The sequence below is a fragment of the Gopherus evgoodei genome, chromosome 3 (assembly GCF_007399415.2).
Source record: "Gopherus evgoodei ecotype Sinaloan lineage chromosome 3, rGopEvg1_v1.p, whole genome shotgun sequence".
In the NCBI taxonomy this organism is placed as follows: Eukaryota; Metazoa; Chordata; order Testudines; family Testudinidae; genus Gopherus; species Gopherus evgoodei.
The window spans coordinates 4,811,485-4,828,321 of NC_044324.1; the positions used below are offsets into that span (position 1 = coordinate 4,811,485).

Below are 16,837 nucleotides of genomic sequence, written 5' to 3' on the forward strand. Positions count from 1 at the left end.
GGTAGCGCCCGGTCTGGTGGGGCCCTGATCTCGGGCAGGGTCTGGGTAGCGCCCGGTCCGGCGGGGCCATGATCTCGGGCCGGGTCTGGGCAGTACCTGGCACGTCGGGACCTCGATCACGGGTGCCACCTCCAGGCATTACCGTAACATATCTTCTGACGAGCCACGACAGAGGGATTCTCCCTTCCCCGCCCAGTCACGTCACATCTCTGTGGCAAGCCCATGAATTGCTGATGCAGCAAAGTGGGGCTCAGGGCCTCTGGGCTGGGCAGCAGGATTCCCTGGGTGGGGCAATCGCTGGGCACCTCCCGCCCCCCGGGAATGTTTCCTGGTGGCTTCTGGGAAGCTCGTTCCAGGAGAGCAAAATCCTTGGCCTCACCCTGAGCGGGCGCTGCTAGCAGAGCCGTGCCCCAAGGGTGCTGCTGGGTCATGCCCAGGCTCCACCTCCCATTGACCAGGGAGGTCAGGCTGGAGATGGGCTGGCAGGGACCCTTGGGCAGGGCATGGGCCGTGGACAGCGGTGGGAGGGGGCCAGCGTCTCTCCAGGTGCCACCCGGCTATGGATGGGGTGGGGAGGGGCTGGGCCTTGCCCAGTGGAACCAATGGGGGCTAGATGGCAGCTGTGTGGGGCTCCTGGCAGGGCCTGGGGCTCTGGTGGGGCCAGGCAGGACACGGTGTCACAAATGAGCAGGATGGCGGCCTCCCGGCGCACCGGGGATTCCCACTGGCAACGGACAGGCTGCCCCAAGGGTGCCCGTTTCTCACCCTGGCCCCATTGCCCGATCCACCCCGGATGGGTGCCCCACTCTGGATGCAGCACCAGATCCGCAGCTCCCCAGGGGCCTCGGCAGCCACCCTGCTCCCTTCTCTTGGACCACGGGCCGGAGAACTGGGCCTCCCCACACATCCCCAGCCTGCAGCCCAGCCCAGCTCAGCCTTTGCATTCACTTTCTGTCTGCACCTGTCCCCCCATCAGGTCTGTCCCTGCGGCGCCCACCCACCCAGCCAGCTCCAGCCTCTGCTAGCCAAGTGCGCCAGGATCTCCTTGGGTGATCGCGGCTCAGCCACCAGGCGTGCGTGTCTCTCCACATCACGATACAGAACCGCGCGGTGTCACTTCCCTCACTCGGAGCCCTCCACCGGCCCCTTCCCCCCATCTGGGGTTGTCTGAACCTAGTCTGAGCCCTCAGCCAGCTGTAGGAGCTGGGCTCTCTGGGCCGCTCAATACATCAGCACCGCTGGGTGACCCGGGAACGGGACAGACGGATGTGTCAGCCAGTCAATGCCACCCACTGCTGGGCCTGCTGGGGGTGGGAGTGCTCCAGAGCTTAATCCCAAACAAATCCTCAGCCAAACTCCATGGACTTGCACCCACCAGAGGCCTGGCCCGACCTGTGGTGAAGAAAGAGGGGGAGGCCGCCCCGCAGCCCAGGAATTATTTTGCCAAGTTCACAAAGCAAAGCAAATTGCAGCGGTGCGAAAAGCAAAGGCAGTAAAAGCCGGGGGAAAGCGCCTATTTGGGCTGCGTAATCCCTGCCTGACAAATTGCAATTTGGCAAAGTAATTGGCTGTGGGTTTCCCCCCACTCCCATCTGATTTAATTGGATCTGATCTGATTCCAGAAGTTGGGAGCCTCCTGGATTGTTTTGCCAAAAGGAGAGGGAGTGAGGGAGGGGGAAAAAAGCAATTTGGTAACTTAAAAAAATTAAACTTGGATGAAGGGAAATTTACTGTCAAGTCAGCCGGGTTTTGTTGGCCATGGGGCACTTAGGAATTCTAGCTACAGTTGTGTTTCCCCGGTAGGCACAGAAGTTTGGTGTCCCAGAATTGCTGCTCCCGCATCTTGTGGAGCCGAGAAAGAATCAAGTCTTTCTAAAGGTTTGTGTGGTTTAAAAAACCCCACAAAATTAAAGTCATCCAGCAGGTCCTGAGACAAAGCGTCCCATAAGCAAAACCATCCCCTTGAAGAAGAAACCGTTAAACGGGGCAACATTCCTGCTCCCCCTCCAAACTGTAGTTCATTTTTTTTTAAAGTTATTTTAAAAAAATGCATCATACCTTTGGGAACCGGACTGGGATGGTGACTCGCGCTCCAAGGGAAGGAGTCTTTTCTTTTCCTTTTTGATGTTTTCTCCCCCAAAATCGCACCCTTTGGTGCCTCGAGGCTGAAATTCCACTTTTCGGGGCACTTTGCTTCTTTCCAGGAGAAAAACGTAACATCCAGAGAAACGATTAAAAACGAAAACCCGAACCAGCGGCGATGAAGCTCGTTAACATTCCTCTTCACAAAACTTTCCCCATCGTTCCCCTCCGTCTTTTCCTTTGAAATCCACCAAAAGAAAAAGAAATGGTTAACAAAAATGTGATTTTTGTCTGCCCGATGCAGGCCAGGTTATAAATATTCTGTTCTCAGACTGCAGCCCAGGACCACCTTGGAGAAGGAAGTCTTGTTTTTCTTTAAGAAACTTTCCCGATGATTTCTTGAGTCTTCCCACATGGGAGAGCGATTCAGTGTTACGCCGCTGGGCTTTGATGCAGCGCTGGAGCTTTGGGGAAAGTGTCAGGACAGACAAAAAAAAAAATCTCTTTCTTTGCCCCTTTCAAGTTGCGGAGCAGTTTTGCGAAGCTCTTTTTTTTTTTAAGAAAAACTTTTAAGGCTGAATGTGGAGGAGGAGGGCTGAGCTCTGTGTGAGGCTGTGTGAGGGAAGACCCTGGAACTGAATTCACACAGCATGCTGTCTACAATTTCAGAGACACTTTGAAAACCTGGGATGGATCCGTGCACACACACACACACACACACACATGCACACGTGCGCACACACGCACATGCAAACACACAGCTGTGGGCGCACTCACACACACACAAGGCAGCAGGCAGCCAAACCCTGCTGCAAACTCACAACTTTCCCCACCCAAGCGCCATCTCAGGGAGCTGGGGGTTCACACCCTCTGCCTGCCTGCCCGGCCCAAGAAGGCCGCTCACGGTTCTAGGTGCTGCGCTCCGGACCCCTCTGGCTCTGTGGGGCAGTACAGGAGCGGAGCAGTTCATGGGAAGAGGAGAGCGGGAGGGGGCATCAGGGCAACACAGATGTTTTGGGGAGACCCAAGGCAATATCTAAACCTAAGGCCTCCCGCCCTTCCAAAAATATATCCTGGGGAGGAAGAGGCCGGGGCGGAGGGCTGGGCCTGGCTCCCGGTTCCAGGCAATGCCCCTGGCACACAGGGTCACAGCGACACTCGGGTTTGGGGGGGCGGCTGGGACCCCACGCAGCAGACTGCACCACCAGTGGCTTGGGGGCAAACCCGGGGCTCTTCTCCCTGCCGTGGGGGGAATCGGCAGGTGGAGAGGAGCAGTGGGTTGCAGCCAGTTCTCTGAGGACTGGGGTGCTCCCCCACAAGCGTCACAGCGAAGGACGCCCCCAGCGAGTGGTTTGCAAGGTCGGGGTCTGGAATGAAATGTCTCCAGGGGCCGAGGTTTTCCAAAGCCTCAGGTTTGGGGCGCCTGGCTAAGATGGCAGATTTTCCAGGGGAGGGAACGAGAGGGGGCAGCGTCAGGGAAACCTCTGCCCACCCCTAACGTCCCAGTCCTGCCAATGTGCTGGCCCCCATCTGGGGGGGAGGCACCTTCCCTCACTGGCCTCTCTGGGGGGGCTGCCAGCAAAGGGTCCCCAGGAAGTGATGTCGCATTTGACCTTTAAACTCCCTGTTTCTTTGAGGGCCTCGGAAAGGGGAGGGGACTGCGGATGGGGGGGACCCCCCTTTTGTTGGCTGTCGATCTGGCAGAGGCGTGTGTCATTTATGACATGCCCGTGGCGCGAGCCAGCTCTGGATCCTTGCACAGCAACTAGGGAGCCACGAATCCAGCCTGGGCTGGACAGGCGAGGCGATATCGCCCCATGGCGCGATGACCTCACAGGGCCTATGATGATGTCAGGCCACAGGGAAATGATGTCACGCTTTGTGTATGGGGGGGGTGCCAAGAGCCCACGTGATGACGTCATGCCCTCAAGGTTGTGCTACAGTGAGCGAGGTCACCTCCTGGCCTGGGGTCACGCGGCGGTGTCCTGTTGCCAGGCACGTCACGCGGTGATGTCACGCCGTTGTCACCTCCTAGTGTGATGTCACACGGCGATGACACAATCTCCCTGTGCGCTGGGGGTGTCAACGCCAGGCTGGGGTCAGCCCAGGGGCCAGACATGCAAAGCCAGTGACCCCGACCTGCTGCTCCAGGCCTGGCCGGCCTCTCGGGGCTCTGGTGCAGCTGGGCCTGGCCGGCCCCCGTGAGAGCTGGGGCACAGCTCACCCCTCCCACAGCTCTCCCCCCCCAACAGCTCTCCCCCTCCAGCTCTCTGCCCCCCCCCAGGCTCACCCCTCCACAGCTCTCCCCACCAAGGTTCACCCCCCCAAAGCTCTTCACCCCCCCAAGGCTCACCCCCCACAGCTCTCCCCCTCAAGGCTCACCCCCCCAGCTCTCCACCCCCCCAGCTCTCCCCCCTAAGGCTCACCTTACCCCTAACTCTCACCCCCAAGGCTCCCCCACCCCAGCTCACCTCCCCCACAGCTCTCTGCCCCCCGGCTCACCCCCACAGCTCTCCCCCCCCAGGCTCACCCCCCCACAGCTCTCCCCACCCAGCTCTCCACCGCCACAGCTCTCCACCCCCCTGGCTCACCCTCCCAAAGCTCTCCACCCCCAAGACTTACCCCCCCAGCTCTCCCAAGACTCTCCCCCCATGGTTTCCACACCCCCAGCCCTTCTCATGGTTCACCCCCATCTCCCAGCTCCCCACAACCCCCTCATACAGTTCCCCTGCCCCCCACCCTCAGGGCCCAGCCAGCCTCCCCGGGGTAACTCCACTCACCACAGGGGGGGTCGCTGGATTCCTCCTGGGATGGGGGGGAGGTTCCTGGCCCGGGGGAGATGGGTTGGCTGGACTAACTTGGCTCTGTTAGGGCCTGGGATGGATTCGGGAGCCTGAGCCCTGGTACAAGTGGAAAGGCCTGGAGCGGGGACTGTGGTGGGGCCAGTCAGGCTGGGGATAGAACCCAGGAGTCCTGCCCCGCAGCCCTGCCCCCGCTCCAACCACTACACCCCTCCCCCAGCCAGGGATAGAACCCAGGAGTCCTGCTCCGCAGCCCTGCCCCCGCTCCAACCACTAGACCCCTCCCCCAGCCAGGGATAGAACCCAGGAGTCCTGCCCCGCAGCCCTGCCCCCGTTCCAACCACTAGATCCCCCGCCAGCCAGGGATAGAACCCAGGGGTCCTGCCCCCCAGCCCTGCCCCCACTCCAACCACTAGACCCCTCCCCCAGCCAGGGATAGAACCCAGGAGTCCTGCCCCGCAGCCCTGCCCCCGCTCCAACCACTAGACCCCTCCCCCAGCCAGGGATAGAACCCAGGAGTCCTGCCCCCCAGCCCTGCCCCCGCTCCAACCACTAGACCCCTCCCCCAGCCAGGGATAGAACCCAGGAGTCCTGCCCCCCAGCCCTGCCCCCGCTCCAACCACTAGACCCCTCCCCCAGCCAGGGATAGAACCCAGGGGTCCTGCCCCCCAGCCCTGCCCCCACTCCAACCACTAGACCCCTCCCCCAGCCAGGGATAGAACCCAGGAGTCCTGCCCCGCAGCCCTGCCCCCGCTCCAACCACTAGACCCCTCCCCCAGCCAGGGATAGAACCCAGGAGTCCTGCCCCCCAGCCCTGCCCCCACTCCAACCACTAGACCCCTCCCCCAGCCAGGGATAGAACCCAGGAGTCCTGCCCCCCAGCCCTGCCCCCGCTCCAACCACTAGACCCCTCCCCCAGCCAGGGATAGAACCCAGGAGTCCTGCCCCGCAGCCCTGCCCCCGCTCCAACCACTAGACCCCTCCCCCAGCCAGGGATAGAACCCAGGAGTCCCGATTCCCCCGCTGCTGAAATGCCGCCGAAGACCCCCAGAGCGGGGCCCCCTTAGGTACGGGCGCAGGGCCCGCTTCGGCACAGGACCCGATTCCAAGGAATCGGGTGAATCGGCTTGAAGCCGGCCCTGCCTGCCCTCACCCTTCGCCCACCCAGATCCCAGCTGCTCCATCCAGGGCTGGGCTTGGACTGCAGCCCCTGGCGCAAACAGCCCTGCAGGGAACCTGGGAGCAGCCATAACCCCGCTGTGCCAGCCGCACCCTACTCACTCCCAGACCTCAGGGCGTCAGGGGGGCGCGCCCATGTTGGCCGCGCTGCCGGTCTTTGGCCATCTGAGCGGGGCGTTTCCCCACAGGGGTCCCTGGACTGGAGGGAAGCACAGAGCCTATAAAGAGCGCTGAGGCCGGGGGGAGCAGGGGCTGTGAGTGAGCATGGGGTCTCTGGGACAGGTAACACTCTGCCTGTACCTCCCTGAGCTGGCACCGGGCTCCGGTTGCCCGTCCCTCCCCGAGCTGGCACCAGGCTCCGGTCGCCCGTCCCTCCCCGAGCTGGCACTGGGCTCCGGTCGCCCGGCCCTCCCCGAGCTGGCACCGGGCTCCGGTCGCCCGGCCCTCCCCGAGCTGGCACCGGGCTCCGGTCGCCCGGCCCTCCCCGAGCTGGCACCGGGCTCCAGTCACCCGTCCCTCCCCGAGCTGGCACCGGGCTCCGGTCGCCCGTCCCTCCCCGAGCTGGCACCGGGCTCCGGTGGCCTGTCCCTCCCCGAGCTGGCACCGGGCTCCGGTGGCCTGTCCCTCCCCGAGCTGGCACCGGGCTCCAATCATCCGTCCCTCCCAGAGCTGGCACTGGGCTCCGGTCACCCGTTCCTCCCCGAGCTGGCACCGGGCTCCGGTGGCCTGTCCCTCCCCGAGCTGGCACCGGGCTCCAGTCGCCCAGCCCTCCCCGAGCTGGCACCGGGCTCTGATCACCCGTCCCTCCCCGAGCTGGCACCAGGCTCCGGTCGCCCGTCCCTCCCCGAGCTGGCACCGGGCTCCGGTGGCCTGTCCCTCCCCGAGCTGGCACCGGGCTCCAGTCGCCCGGCCCTCCCCGAGCTGGCACCGGGCTCTGATCACCCGTCCCTCCCTGAGCTGGCACCGGACTCCGGTCGCCCGTCCCTCCCCAAGCTGGCACCGGGTTCTGATCACCCGTCCCTCCCCGAGCTGGCACCGGGCTCCGGTCGCCCGTCCCTCCCCGAGCTGGCACCAGGCTCCGGTCGCCCGTCCCTCCCTGAGCTGGCACCGGGCTCCGGTCGCCCGTCCCTCCCCGAGCTGGCACCGGGTTCTGATCACCCGTCCCTCCCCGAGCTGGCACCGGGCTCCGGTCGCCCGTCCCTCCCCGAGCTGGCACCGGGCTCCGGTCGCCCGTCCCTCCCCGAGCTGGCACCAGGCTCCGGTCGCCCGTCCCTCCCCGAGCTGGCACTGGGCTCCGGTGGCCTGTCCCTCCCCGAGCTGGCACCGGGCTCCAGTCACCCGTTCCTCCCCGAGCTGGCACCGGGCTCCGGTTGCCCGTCCCTCCCCGAGCTGGCACTGGGCTCCAGTGGCCTGTCCCTCCCCGAGCTGGCACTGGGCTCCAGTCACCCGTCCCTCCCCGAGCTGGCACCAGGCTCCGGTGGCCTGTCCCTCCTTGAGCTGGCACCGGGCTCCGGTGGCCTGTCCCTCCCCGAGCTGGCACTGGGCTCCGGTCACCCGTCCCTCCCTGAGCTGGCACCGGGCTCCGGTGGCCCGTCCCTCCCCGAGCTGGCACCGGGCTCCGGTCGCCTGTCCCTCCCCGAGCTGGTCCTGGTTCCTGGACACATGGCCCCCTTTCCCAGCCCACCGGGGGGCCTGCTCAGGCCTCGGCCTGGGAGTCAGGGATCTTTGAGCGCCGTGGGGCCCGCCCCGGTTTGCAGGCTGGCCGGGGCCCCGAGAGGGCGCTAGCAACCGCTCCCCGCGCCAGCCGCAGCCAAAGGCGAGCGCCACGTTGCGGGTTGCTGGGTGAAGGGTGAGCAAACAGCAGGTGCCGGGGTCAGGGTCCCACGGCGCTGGGGGGGTTCGGGGCCAGCTGCTGCTTGGGTAACTCCGGCAGGGGATTGCAGTTCCCATCACCTCCAGACCTGCCAATTCAGCCAAGGCCAAACTGTTCCCAGCAACGAGGACATGCCCCAGCCTGCCCCCCTCCCCCCCGCTGCCCCGTGGGAGCTGGGGCGCTGCTCACTTACTCCTGGGGCTGGACCAAGCCCCCTCCCCCCAGCTGCCAGGTGAGTGGGACGTTCTGAGGCAAGAGGGAAACGGCCACAGGGACAGGTGGGGAAACTGAGGCAGAGTGAGGCCATCAGAGGAGCCTGCATCTGAGCTGGGCCTGGAAACCAGGAGTCCTGGCTCCCAGTCCTATGATCAGCCCCCAACCCCTCCAGGGCTGGGAAGAGAACCCAGGAGTCCTGGCACCAGGCTAATGACCCACCCTCACGGGGTTTATTTTTAGCCCAAGGCGGCCCCGCCCTCACCAGACTGTAGCTATGGCGATCGAATGCAGGGCAAAGGGCCGTCCCGCCAGGCGGGGGGCACGAGCATCAGGTTCAGGGAGTGCGGCCTTTGCCCGGCGGGTGACATCACAGTCCAGAACCCATTTGGGGCAGGATTCCTGGCGGGGCCCTTCCAGCACCTCTGCACCAGCCCCATGCTGTGCCGGGTGGGGGGGTCTGCTTGGGGGCCAGACCCCAGAGCTTGGACTTACCCTGCCCCATTAACCCCCCACCCCCCATTCAGGGGCCAGAGGGCGAGAGAGGCTGACCCCAGGGGTGTTTGGGGGGCATGACCCCCCCGGGACGGGGTCACATGCTGCATTTGGGGGTCTGACCCTGGGTGTCTGTAGCTTGATTTGTCTGCAAATCCCTGCTACCCACCCCCAGCTCTGCCGGTGCCCCTCACTCCCGACCCGCAGCCCCCTGCCAGCCCAGCCCTGGGCTCCCCACCCCCAGCTCTGCCGGTGCCCCTCACTCCCGACCCGCAGCCCCTGCTAGCCCAGCCCTGGGCACCCCCCAGCTCTGCTGTTGCCCCTCACTCCCGACCCGCAGCCCCTGCCAGCCCAGCCTTGGGCTCCCCCCCGCCAACTCTGCTGTTGCCCCTCACTCCTGACCTGCAGCCCCTGCTAGCCCAGGCCTGGGCTCCCCCCAGGTCTCCCGGTGCCCCTCACTCCCGACCTGCAGCCCCCGCTAGCCCAGCCCTGGGCTCCCCCCCCGCCAGCTCTGCCGGTGCCCCTCACTCCTGACCTGCAGCCCCTGCTAGCCCAGCCCTGGGCTCCCCCCCGGCAGCTCTGCCGGTGCCCCTCACTCCTGACCTGCAGCCCCTGCTGGCCCAGCCCTGGGCTCCCCACCCCCAGCTCTGCCGGTGCCCCTCACTCCCGACCTGCAGCCCCTGCCAGCCCAGCCCTGGGCTCCCCCCGCTCTGCCCCTGCTGACCGGGGAGTGATGTGCAGACGCCCCCTTGTGGCCACCAGCGGAATGTGCACCGTGCCGAGGGCTGAGTGTGTTTGGCTCCAGCCCACCCCGGCCCTCCTGGTGTGGGGTGGGGGCAAGTGGGAACCCGGAGGGGGCGTGGTGCAAACACAGGCACACGCTGCTGTGAGCCATGGCACTCGTGGGCCCGATCCTGCCCCCGGGGGCCGCCTGGGAGCTGCCAGAGGCCCCGTGGTCCAACCTCCCTCCCTGCCCGCAGGCGTGGGGGCTGAGTGCTCTGGGTGGGGGCGGGGGGGTTGCTGCTGTCTCACCAGCCACCTGCAATCAGGAAGGGGCAGAGGCAGCATGAAGGGTTCCCCTCGCCCCCTGGCTCAGGCCCTTCCCCTCCCCACACCCTAGGGCAGCAGCAGGGTCCCTGGGCCCATGAGCAGGGGGTGAGAGCCCAGCCTCCCCCCGCCCTGGAGCTCCGCCACTTCCAGCAGTGACACCCCGCTGCCCCCATGAGACTCCACTGTGGGGCGGGTGGGTCGAGTCAGCTGCTCGGCTCCGGTGCCCAGCACCCCGACTGGGCCGGGCATTGGCTGCACTAACCCCAGTTCCTGTGGGGTCCCAGCCTTGCCCCTCTCCGGGCCACCTGGCTCTGCCCTGGGCTCCTACCCCTGGCGACTGGCTCCTGCTCCCGGGCCTGCCCAAGGGACCCTGAGCCCCATCAGCCCCCTGCGGCGAGGCAGAACCAGGTGAGCCCAGATCAGCCCTAACGGGGGTTCCCGGCCTCCCCTGGGGCCCGTTCCAGAGCTCCAGCCACTTGGAGGGCAGCAGTTTTTCCTACATCTTGTCCTGCCTCCAGTGGCCACGGAGAACAATCCGTCCTCAGCCCCTTTATTACAGCCCCTAACGCGAGGGCTGTTCTCCGGCCCCCTCCCCTTTGACAGCGAACTCGTCTGATGCTCTTTCAGCCAGTTGTGCACCCACCCGATAGTGATGTCGTCTCTAGCCCACATCTCCCCAGTCTGCTTGTGCCCCTGTCATGTGGGACTCTGTCCGAAACCTCCCCAAAATCTGCAGCTTCCCCCATCCCTGAGGCCAGGAACCCTACCCAAGAAGGAAGTGAGGTTGGTTTGGTGACTCCTTATAACGCTGTTATCTCTGGATACTTACAAACTGCTTCTTATAATGGCTTCCAGTATCTTTCCAGGTGTCCAAGTTAGGCTGCTGGTCTGTCATTCCCCTGGTCTTCCACTCACCCCTAGAGCCTCATGCCTCTGTGCCTCAGTTTCCCCTCCCAGCCCTTGTGAGCTCTTGGGGGCAGGGCCTGTCCCTTGCTCTGTGTCTGTGTGGCAGCAGGGCTGGGCCAGGACTAATCCTCTCCAGATGCTGCCCCCAGCTCTCGCCCTTTCCACCTGCAGCTCCGTGCACACCTGAGGGTTGAAGCCCCTACGGGGCGCCAGGTCTCAGTGGCTGGGAAAGGAGCAGGGTGGGTGGGAGACCTGAGCTAAGGCCCCGGTGCTCTGCCTGGCCGGGGTGGCCCAAATCCTAGGGCCCCTGGGTGCACGGGGGCCCCTGGCTGAGGGTGTCTCCCTGCCGCTGCAGGGTCGGGCCCACGAGCCGAGGAGGTTCTGGGTGTGGTTAGTGTATCAGCGTGTCACTGTGCCGCACACACAGCCGGGGGACCACCCTCCAGGCCTGTGCCACTAAACACTGGGGCACCAGCAGAGCTGGGGGTGGGGAGCCCAGGGCTGGGCTACCAGGGGCTGTGGGTAGGGAGTGAAGGGCACCAGGGCGGGGGGGAGCCCAGGGCTGGGCTACCAGGGGCTGCGGGTAGGGAGTGAAGGGCACCAGGGCGGGGGGGAGCCCAGGGCTGGGCTACCAGGGGCTGTGGGTAGGGAGTGAAGGGCACCAGGGCGGGGGGGAGCCCAGGGCTGGGCTACCAGGGGCTGTGGGTAGGGAGTGAAGGGCACCAGGGCGGGGGGGAGCCCAGGGCTGGGCTACCAGGGGCTGTGGGTAGGGAGTGAAGGGCACCAGGGCGGGGGGGAGCCCAGGGCTGGGCTACCAGGGGCTGCAGGTCAGGAGTGAGGGGCACTGGGGGGGTGTGCCTGGGACAACACTTCAGGGCAGCTTGGCCTTTCCCAGTGGGGAGGGCTGGGGGGAGAGGAGGCTCCATCTCCAGCTGATCCCTGCATGTTCAGGCCGCCTGGAGCTGATGAAAGTCGCCCTTTGCCCGGGCACTGGGTGCAGGGCCGGGAGAGCGGCAAAGGCTTGGCCCCAGATAACGCGGCCCTGAGCCAGCGCTGGCTCAACGAGAGATGGGGGGAGGGACGGGGGGGGCATCTGACGCTACGCAGCTCCCTCAAGCCCCAGCCCCACCTCCCCCCACCCCCAGCTCCCCCAGCCCCCAGGAACCCTGACCCCCAGTGACCCCTGACCCCTGGTGATCCCCCACCCCAGCTACCCCCAATGCCCAGCTCCCCCAACCCCCAACCCCACACTACCCCCATCCCCTGACTCCCAGTGCCCAGCTCCCCCAACCCCTGACCCCCAGCTCCCCTGACCCCCAAGCCCCAGCTACCCCCAATGGCCAGCTCCCCCGAGCCCCAACGCCCAGTGATGACCTCCTCTCGCCAGTCATGGAAAGATGATCTCAGTCCCCTGGGGTGGTCCTGGCTTCGGCTTCCCTGCTGGGGGGCTTGCTGGGACCTGCCCTGGGGGCTGGGGCTGGCACCCAGCGCGTACATGCCCGGCTCTGCCCCCTGGGACTGACCCAGGAAGCTCCCAGCTTCTCTTCCCCCCCTGCCCCCACCCGGGGTAGTGTCACTCCCAGCAAAGGCCCTGCTCTCCCCTCAGCCGCAGGGGGTCCTGTGCAGATCTGGGGGGCTGCTAAACACAGGGGGGCTGCCTGAGTCACTGGGAATCTGCTCTGGGGTAGCCCTGAAGCCTCCCCTCAGGCCACCTGGTGGTGCTTAAAGCCCTTGGTCCAAGATGACTGGATTGGACTATCGCTATGGGGCTGCGTGTCGGGAGTGAGGGGCACCGGCAGAGCTGGGGGGTAGGGGAGCCCAGGGCCAGTCTAGCAGGGGCTGCGGTTCGGGAGTGAGGGGCACCGGCAGAGCTGGGGCATGGGGGAGCACAGGGCCAGTCTAGCAGGGGCTGCGGGTCGGGAGTGAGGGGCACCGGCAGAGCTGGGGGGGCAGGGCTGGGTTAGCAAGGGCTGCGGGTTGGGAGTGAGGGGCACCAGCAGAACTGGGGGTGGGGAGCCCAGGGCTGGGCTGGCAGGGGTTGCGGGTCAGGAGTGAGGGGCACCAGCAGAGCTGGGGGTGGGGGGCCCAGGGCTGGGCTAGCAGGGGCTGCGGATTGGGAGTGAGGGGCACTGGCTGGTCTGTACCATCAGCCTTGTCCCGGAGTCTCTGATCCGTAGAGAATTTCAGGACAAACATGCCATGTTTTCACCTGTTTATTGGAGACGTTGCTCAAAATAATAAAATAAAATAAAATAAAAATAAAAATAAAATATTTTTGTACATTAGTGTGAAAAGAAAATACAAAAAGACAAACTTGGCACCAGGCTCCTCGGCAGGGCGGGGTAGGGAGCTGGGAGGGGCAGGTTCCCCCTCCCCAGCCACCCAGTGCCCTGCTCTGAGCCTGGCACCTCCCCTACAGTAAATACTCCCCCAATGCATTGAACGTGCCTGTCCCATGGCAGCAGAACTGCCCCCGCAATGAGAAAAATACCCCAGAGAATCTGCACCCGAGTGGGTCTCAGGTCCGTCCGCAGGGCTGGTGCCCAGTGCCCAGTGCCCGGCTGAGGCTGGGAGAACTGGCTGGACCCCAGCCAGGAGAGCAGAGACCTGCTCAGCGATTGGCTGCGGCCCCCTAGAAAGGGGTGAAAGGACCAGAGCCTGGGAGACCATTTTCCATGGGAAACTTCTAGGGGTGACATATCGGGGCTTTCAGAGCACTGGCCGTTCTCAGGGGCCGTTTCCGGCTGCACCCATCTTGGCTGGCTTCCACCTGCATGTGGGTCTTGCCACCCCCGGGCGTAACCCCTGGTGGGCTTCGGGTTGAAAACCAGCCCAGCTCGACTGGGAAAGCGCCAGGGTTGGGAGATCCACCACGGCCCTTGGGAAGCACCTGGGGAAAATGGTCAGCTGGGAAAAGGAAAATCTCAACATGACATTTCGGGCCCAAAGGTTTCCTTTCCTCAGCTGGGAGTTGCTGGTTTTCTGCTCAGTCCCCCTAAAATCAAACTATTCTCGGTGAGAAGAACCCACCCGCTTTGTTTGACAAAATTTTCCACTCAGCTCTGGGCTGGGGCGGCCGAGCCGTGTGCCGTAGGGCACTGGCCCCCAGCCGGCCCGGAGACCTTTCCTCCACTTGGCACCTGGCCCGGTTTCCTCTTTGCACACTTGTGCTTGAAATGTGTGCGTGCACTGGGGGGGAGGGAGGGGGGAGCCAGCTGCCCCCCCGAAACACACGCCAAGAGATGTCTTGCGTTAACCAGCCTCCTCCTGGACCCCGGGAGTGAGAGTCCAGAACAATCCCTGCCCCCGCGTCTCCTGAACAACGCCCTAGGGCACCGGGGCAGAGCCGCGGCAGGCACGCGACCGAGCAGACTCTATCTGTCTGCGCCAACCCTGCTGAACAGCGCCGGGAGCTTCCCCCTGCCCCCCACCTCTCCAGGGGCAGCTGGGCCCCCCTAGCTGCAGCCGCAGGCATCCACGATCATGTCCGGGATGTCTGTCTTGACGATGTTGCTGTTGCGGTCGAAGTAGAGGATGGAGAGGGGCCGGCGGTGCGTGGGCACACAGCAGGACTGCCCGCCTGCCCGGACGTTGTGGGCCCGGATCAGGTTGAGCACGGCCGTGTGGGAGGAGGAGGCCATGCCCGGGCTGCTGGCCACGTGGGGCGGGCACTGCCCCATGCAGTAGTTGATCTGGTAGCCCTCTGGCTTGATGATCCAGTCGTTCCAGCCAATGTCCCGGAAGTCCACGTAATAGTCCTTACGGCAGCACAGGTTGGAGGTCTGGTCGCAGCGCAGGCTGCGTTTGGCCACCCGCTGCCCTGGCTCCCGCATTGTGGCCTTGGCTACCAGGAAGGGCTGGTGGGAGCCGCCGGCGTCGCTCCCGGCCGTGGCATTCGCCTGGCACCCACGGCACTCCAGCTCCAGCCTCAGCGTCTTCTCCTGCCCGCGGAAGAAGGCCTGGAGCGCAGGCAGGAGGGCGAAGGTGTGCCAGCCGCTGGCCTGGGCCTCCAGCTGCCTCTCGCTCAGCAGCGCCCCCCCCAGGGAGACCCGCAGCGTGGCCGGGGAAAGACCGCTCCAGGGGGCCTGGACGTAGAGCCACAGCTGGGCCTGCAGGATGTGGACATCCTGGCCCGGGCCCCGGCTGAACCGGAAACGCAGGCCTGTGCTGGAGGGCGAGGAGAACTCTGTGGGGAGAGGGGGGCTGTGAGAACGGGGGGCGGTGCCAGGCGGGGAATGCCCGTCTTCGCAGCTGGCACCAGGCTCCCTGCTCCACCTAGCCAAGTCCCCGGCACCCCTGTGGCCCTGTCTCTGACCCGCTGCCCCCACCAAGCTCTGGCGTGTCCCTTCCCTGGGGGCGGCGTTCTAGCGCCCCCCATAGGGGAACCCAGCAGTGACAGCAAGAAGCCCCTCTCCCCGGCTCAGCTCCAATGGGCTGGGGGCATTGGGAGACAGTGCTGGGTCCCGTCTCTGCCCCAGGGCCCTCCCATGGGGGGATGGGCAGCATAGGCCCATAGGGGGAGGAGTTTGCAGATGACTCCAGCCCCCCATACATGGAGCTGGGGGGAGCTGATCCCCTGGGAAATAGATTCAAGTGGGGGGGTGTTTGTCCCCCATCCAGCCCCAGAGGCCCCCTCCTCTGCGTGTCAGGAGCAGTGGTCCCAGTGCCCAGATCTCTCCCTTACGCCCTGAACTGCCAGGCTCTCAGTGCCGGCACAGGGCTCCCTGGTCCATAGACCTCCCCTCTCCCGGTCAGAGATTCACGGACCATCCCAGTTGGGAAACTAGCAGGAATCACAGCCTCAGGGAGCCAGTTCCACCATGGGGGAAAGTGAGTCATAGCAGAGCTGGGCTTCGAACCCAGGAGCCCCGGCTCCCAGCCCCAGCCCTAACCACTACATCCCACTTCCCTCCCAGAGCCGGGGAGAGAACCCAGGAGTCCTGGCTCCCAGCCCCCCCTGCTCTAGCCACTAGTCCCCACTTCCCTCCTCTAGCTGGGGATAGAACCCAGGAGTCCCGGCCCCCAGTCCCAGCCCTAACCACTACACCCCACTTTCCTCCCAGAGCCGGGGAGAGAACTCAAGAGTCCCGGCTTCCAGCCCCCCCTGCTCTAGCCACTAGTCCCCACTTCCCTTCCCTAGCTAGGGATAGAACCCAGGAGACCCAGATCCCAGCCCCCCTGCTCCAACCACTAAACCTCACTTCCCTCCCAGAGCCAGGGAGAGAACCCAGGAGTCCCAGCTTCCAGCCCCCCCGCTCTAACCACTACTCCCCACTTCCCTCCCCTAGCTGGGGATAGAACCCAAGAGTCGTGGCTCCCAGCCGCCCCCCGACTATAACCACTAGACCCCACTCTCCTCCCAGAGCTGGGGGCAGAACCCAGGAGTGATGCTGTGGCACTATCCAGCCCTAGGGAAGGGCTCGGTAAACCTGTGGGGCCCTTGTAGCCAGGTGAGGGGTGGCTCTGCCCCCCACCCCCTGCATGGTGTGTCCTGAGAGCAGCCTGGGCCTCCCCTCAGGTCCCATTTCTCCCCACCCATCACCCTTCTCTGCTCTCCAGACCCCAGGTTTTCCCACCTGCAATCGGCAAAGTTCCCTTTGGTGGGGCAGAGCCACTGGCTCCGTCCTGCTCCCCGTCCCTGCCTGTTCCCACCCCTGCTCCTGGCTCACCCCCAGCCTCAGTTCCCCATCTGTGGCACCCACCTGTCTTGGCAAAACTGATGATCTCGTAGCCCAGTTCATCGGCGTTGGGGCCGTCCCAGTGGGCGAAGGACTCCAGCTGCCCGTCCCGCTGGGCTTCGCCCACATGCAGGTGGTGCAGGGCATTGGCGATGGCCACACGGGGCACCGGCTGGGTGACGTTGGGCCTCTCACTCAGGTGCAGCTTCTCCAGGATCTGCCGCTTGGCCAGCTCGAGCAGGAAGCGCCTCTCTGTGCCCGGCTCCAGGGTGGGCATCCTGCACGATGGGCACCCTGGCTTCCCTCCTCCCTGAACTGAGGATCCCCACAGCAGGGCCAGGGCGGCCAGGGCTAGCCAACCTCCTGGGGGCTGCCCACTCCTCTCCAGCTGTGTGCCGGAGCCAGGAGCCATCTAGAACCAAGAGCGACGGGGGGTGGGGACGGTGCCAGGCCCTCAGGATTTGTCTCCGAGCTCTGCCCAGCCAGTCTGCCTCCTGCTGTCACACCCAGACTGCCCCGTGTCAAGCTGCCATGCGGGGATCCGCTTGCCACGGCCGCTG

At 65.2% G+C, this 16,837-nt stretch overlaps 1 protein-coding gene across 1 annotated transcript; it reads right to left on the minus strand.

Moving 5' to 3' along the window:
* Nucleotides 1–14,054: 14,054 nt before the first annotated feature.
* On the minus strand, nt 14,055–16,554 carry LOC115647638 (inhibin beta C chain-like). Its single transcript, XM_030554334.1, has 2 exons — nt 16,302–16,554; nt 14,055–14,785 (listed from the first exon to the last, which is right to left on the minus strand). The coding sequence occupies exons 1-2, from the start codon at nt 16,552–16,554 to the stop codon at nt 14,055–14,057; spliced, it is 984 nt and encodes a 327-aa protein (XP_030410194.1).
* Between the last annotated feature and the right edge of the window lie 283 nt (nt 16,555–16,837).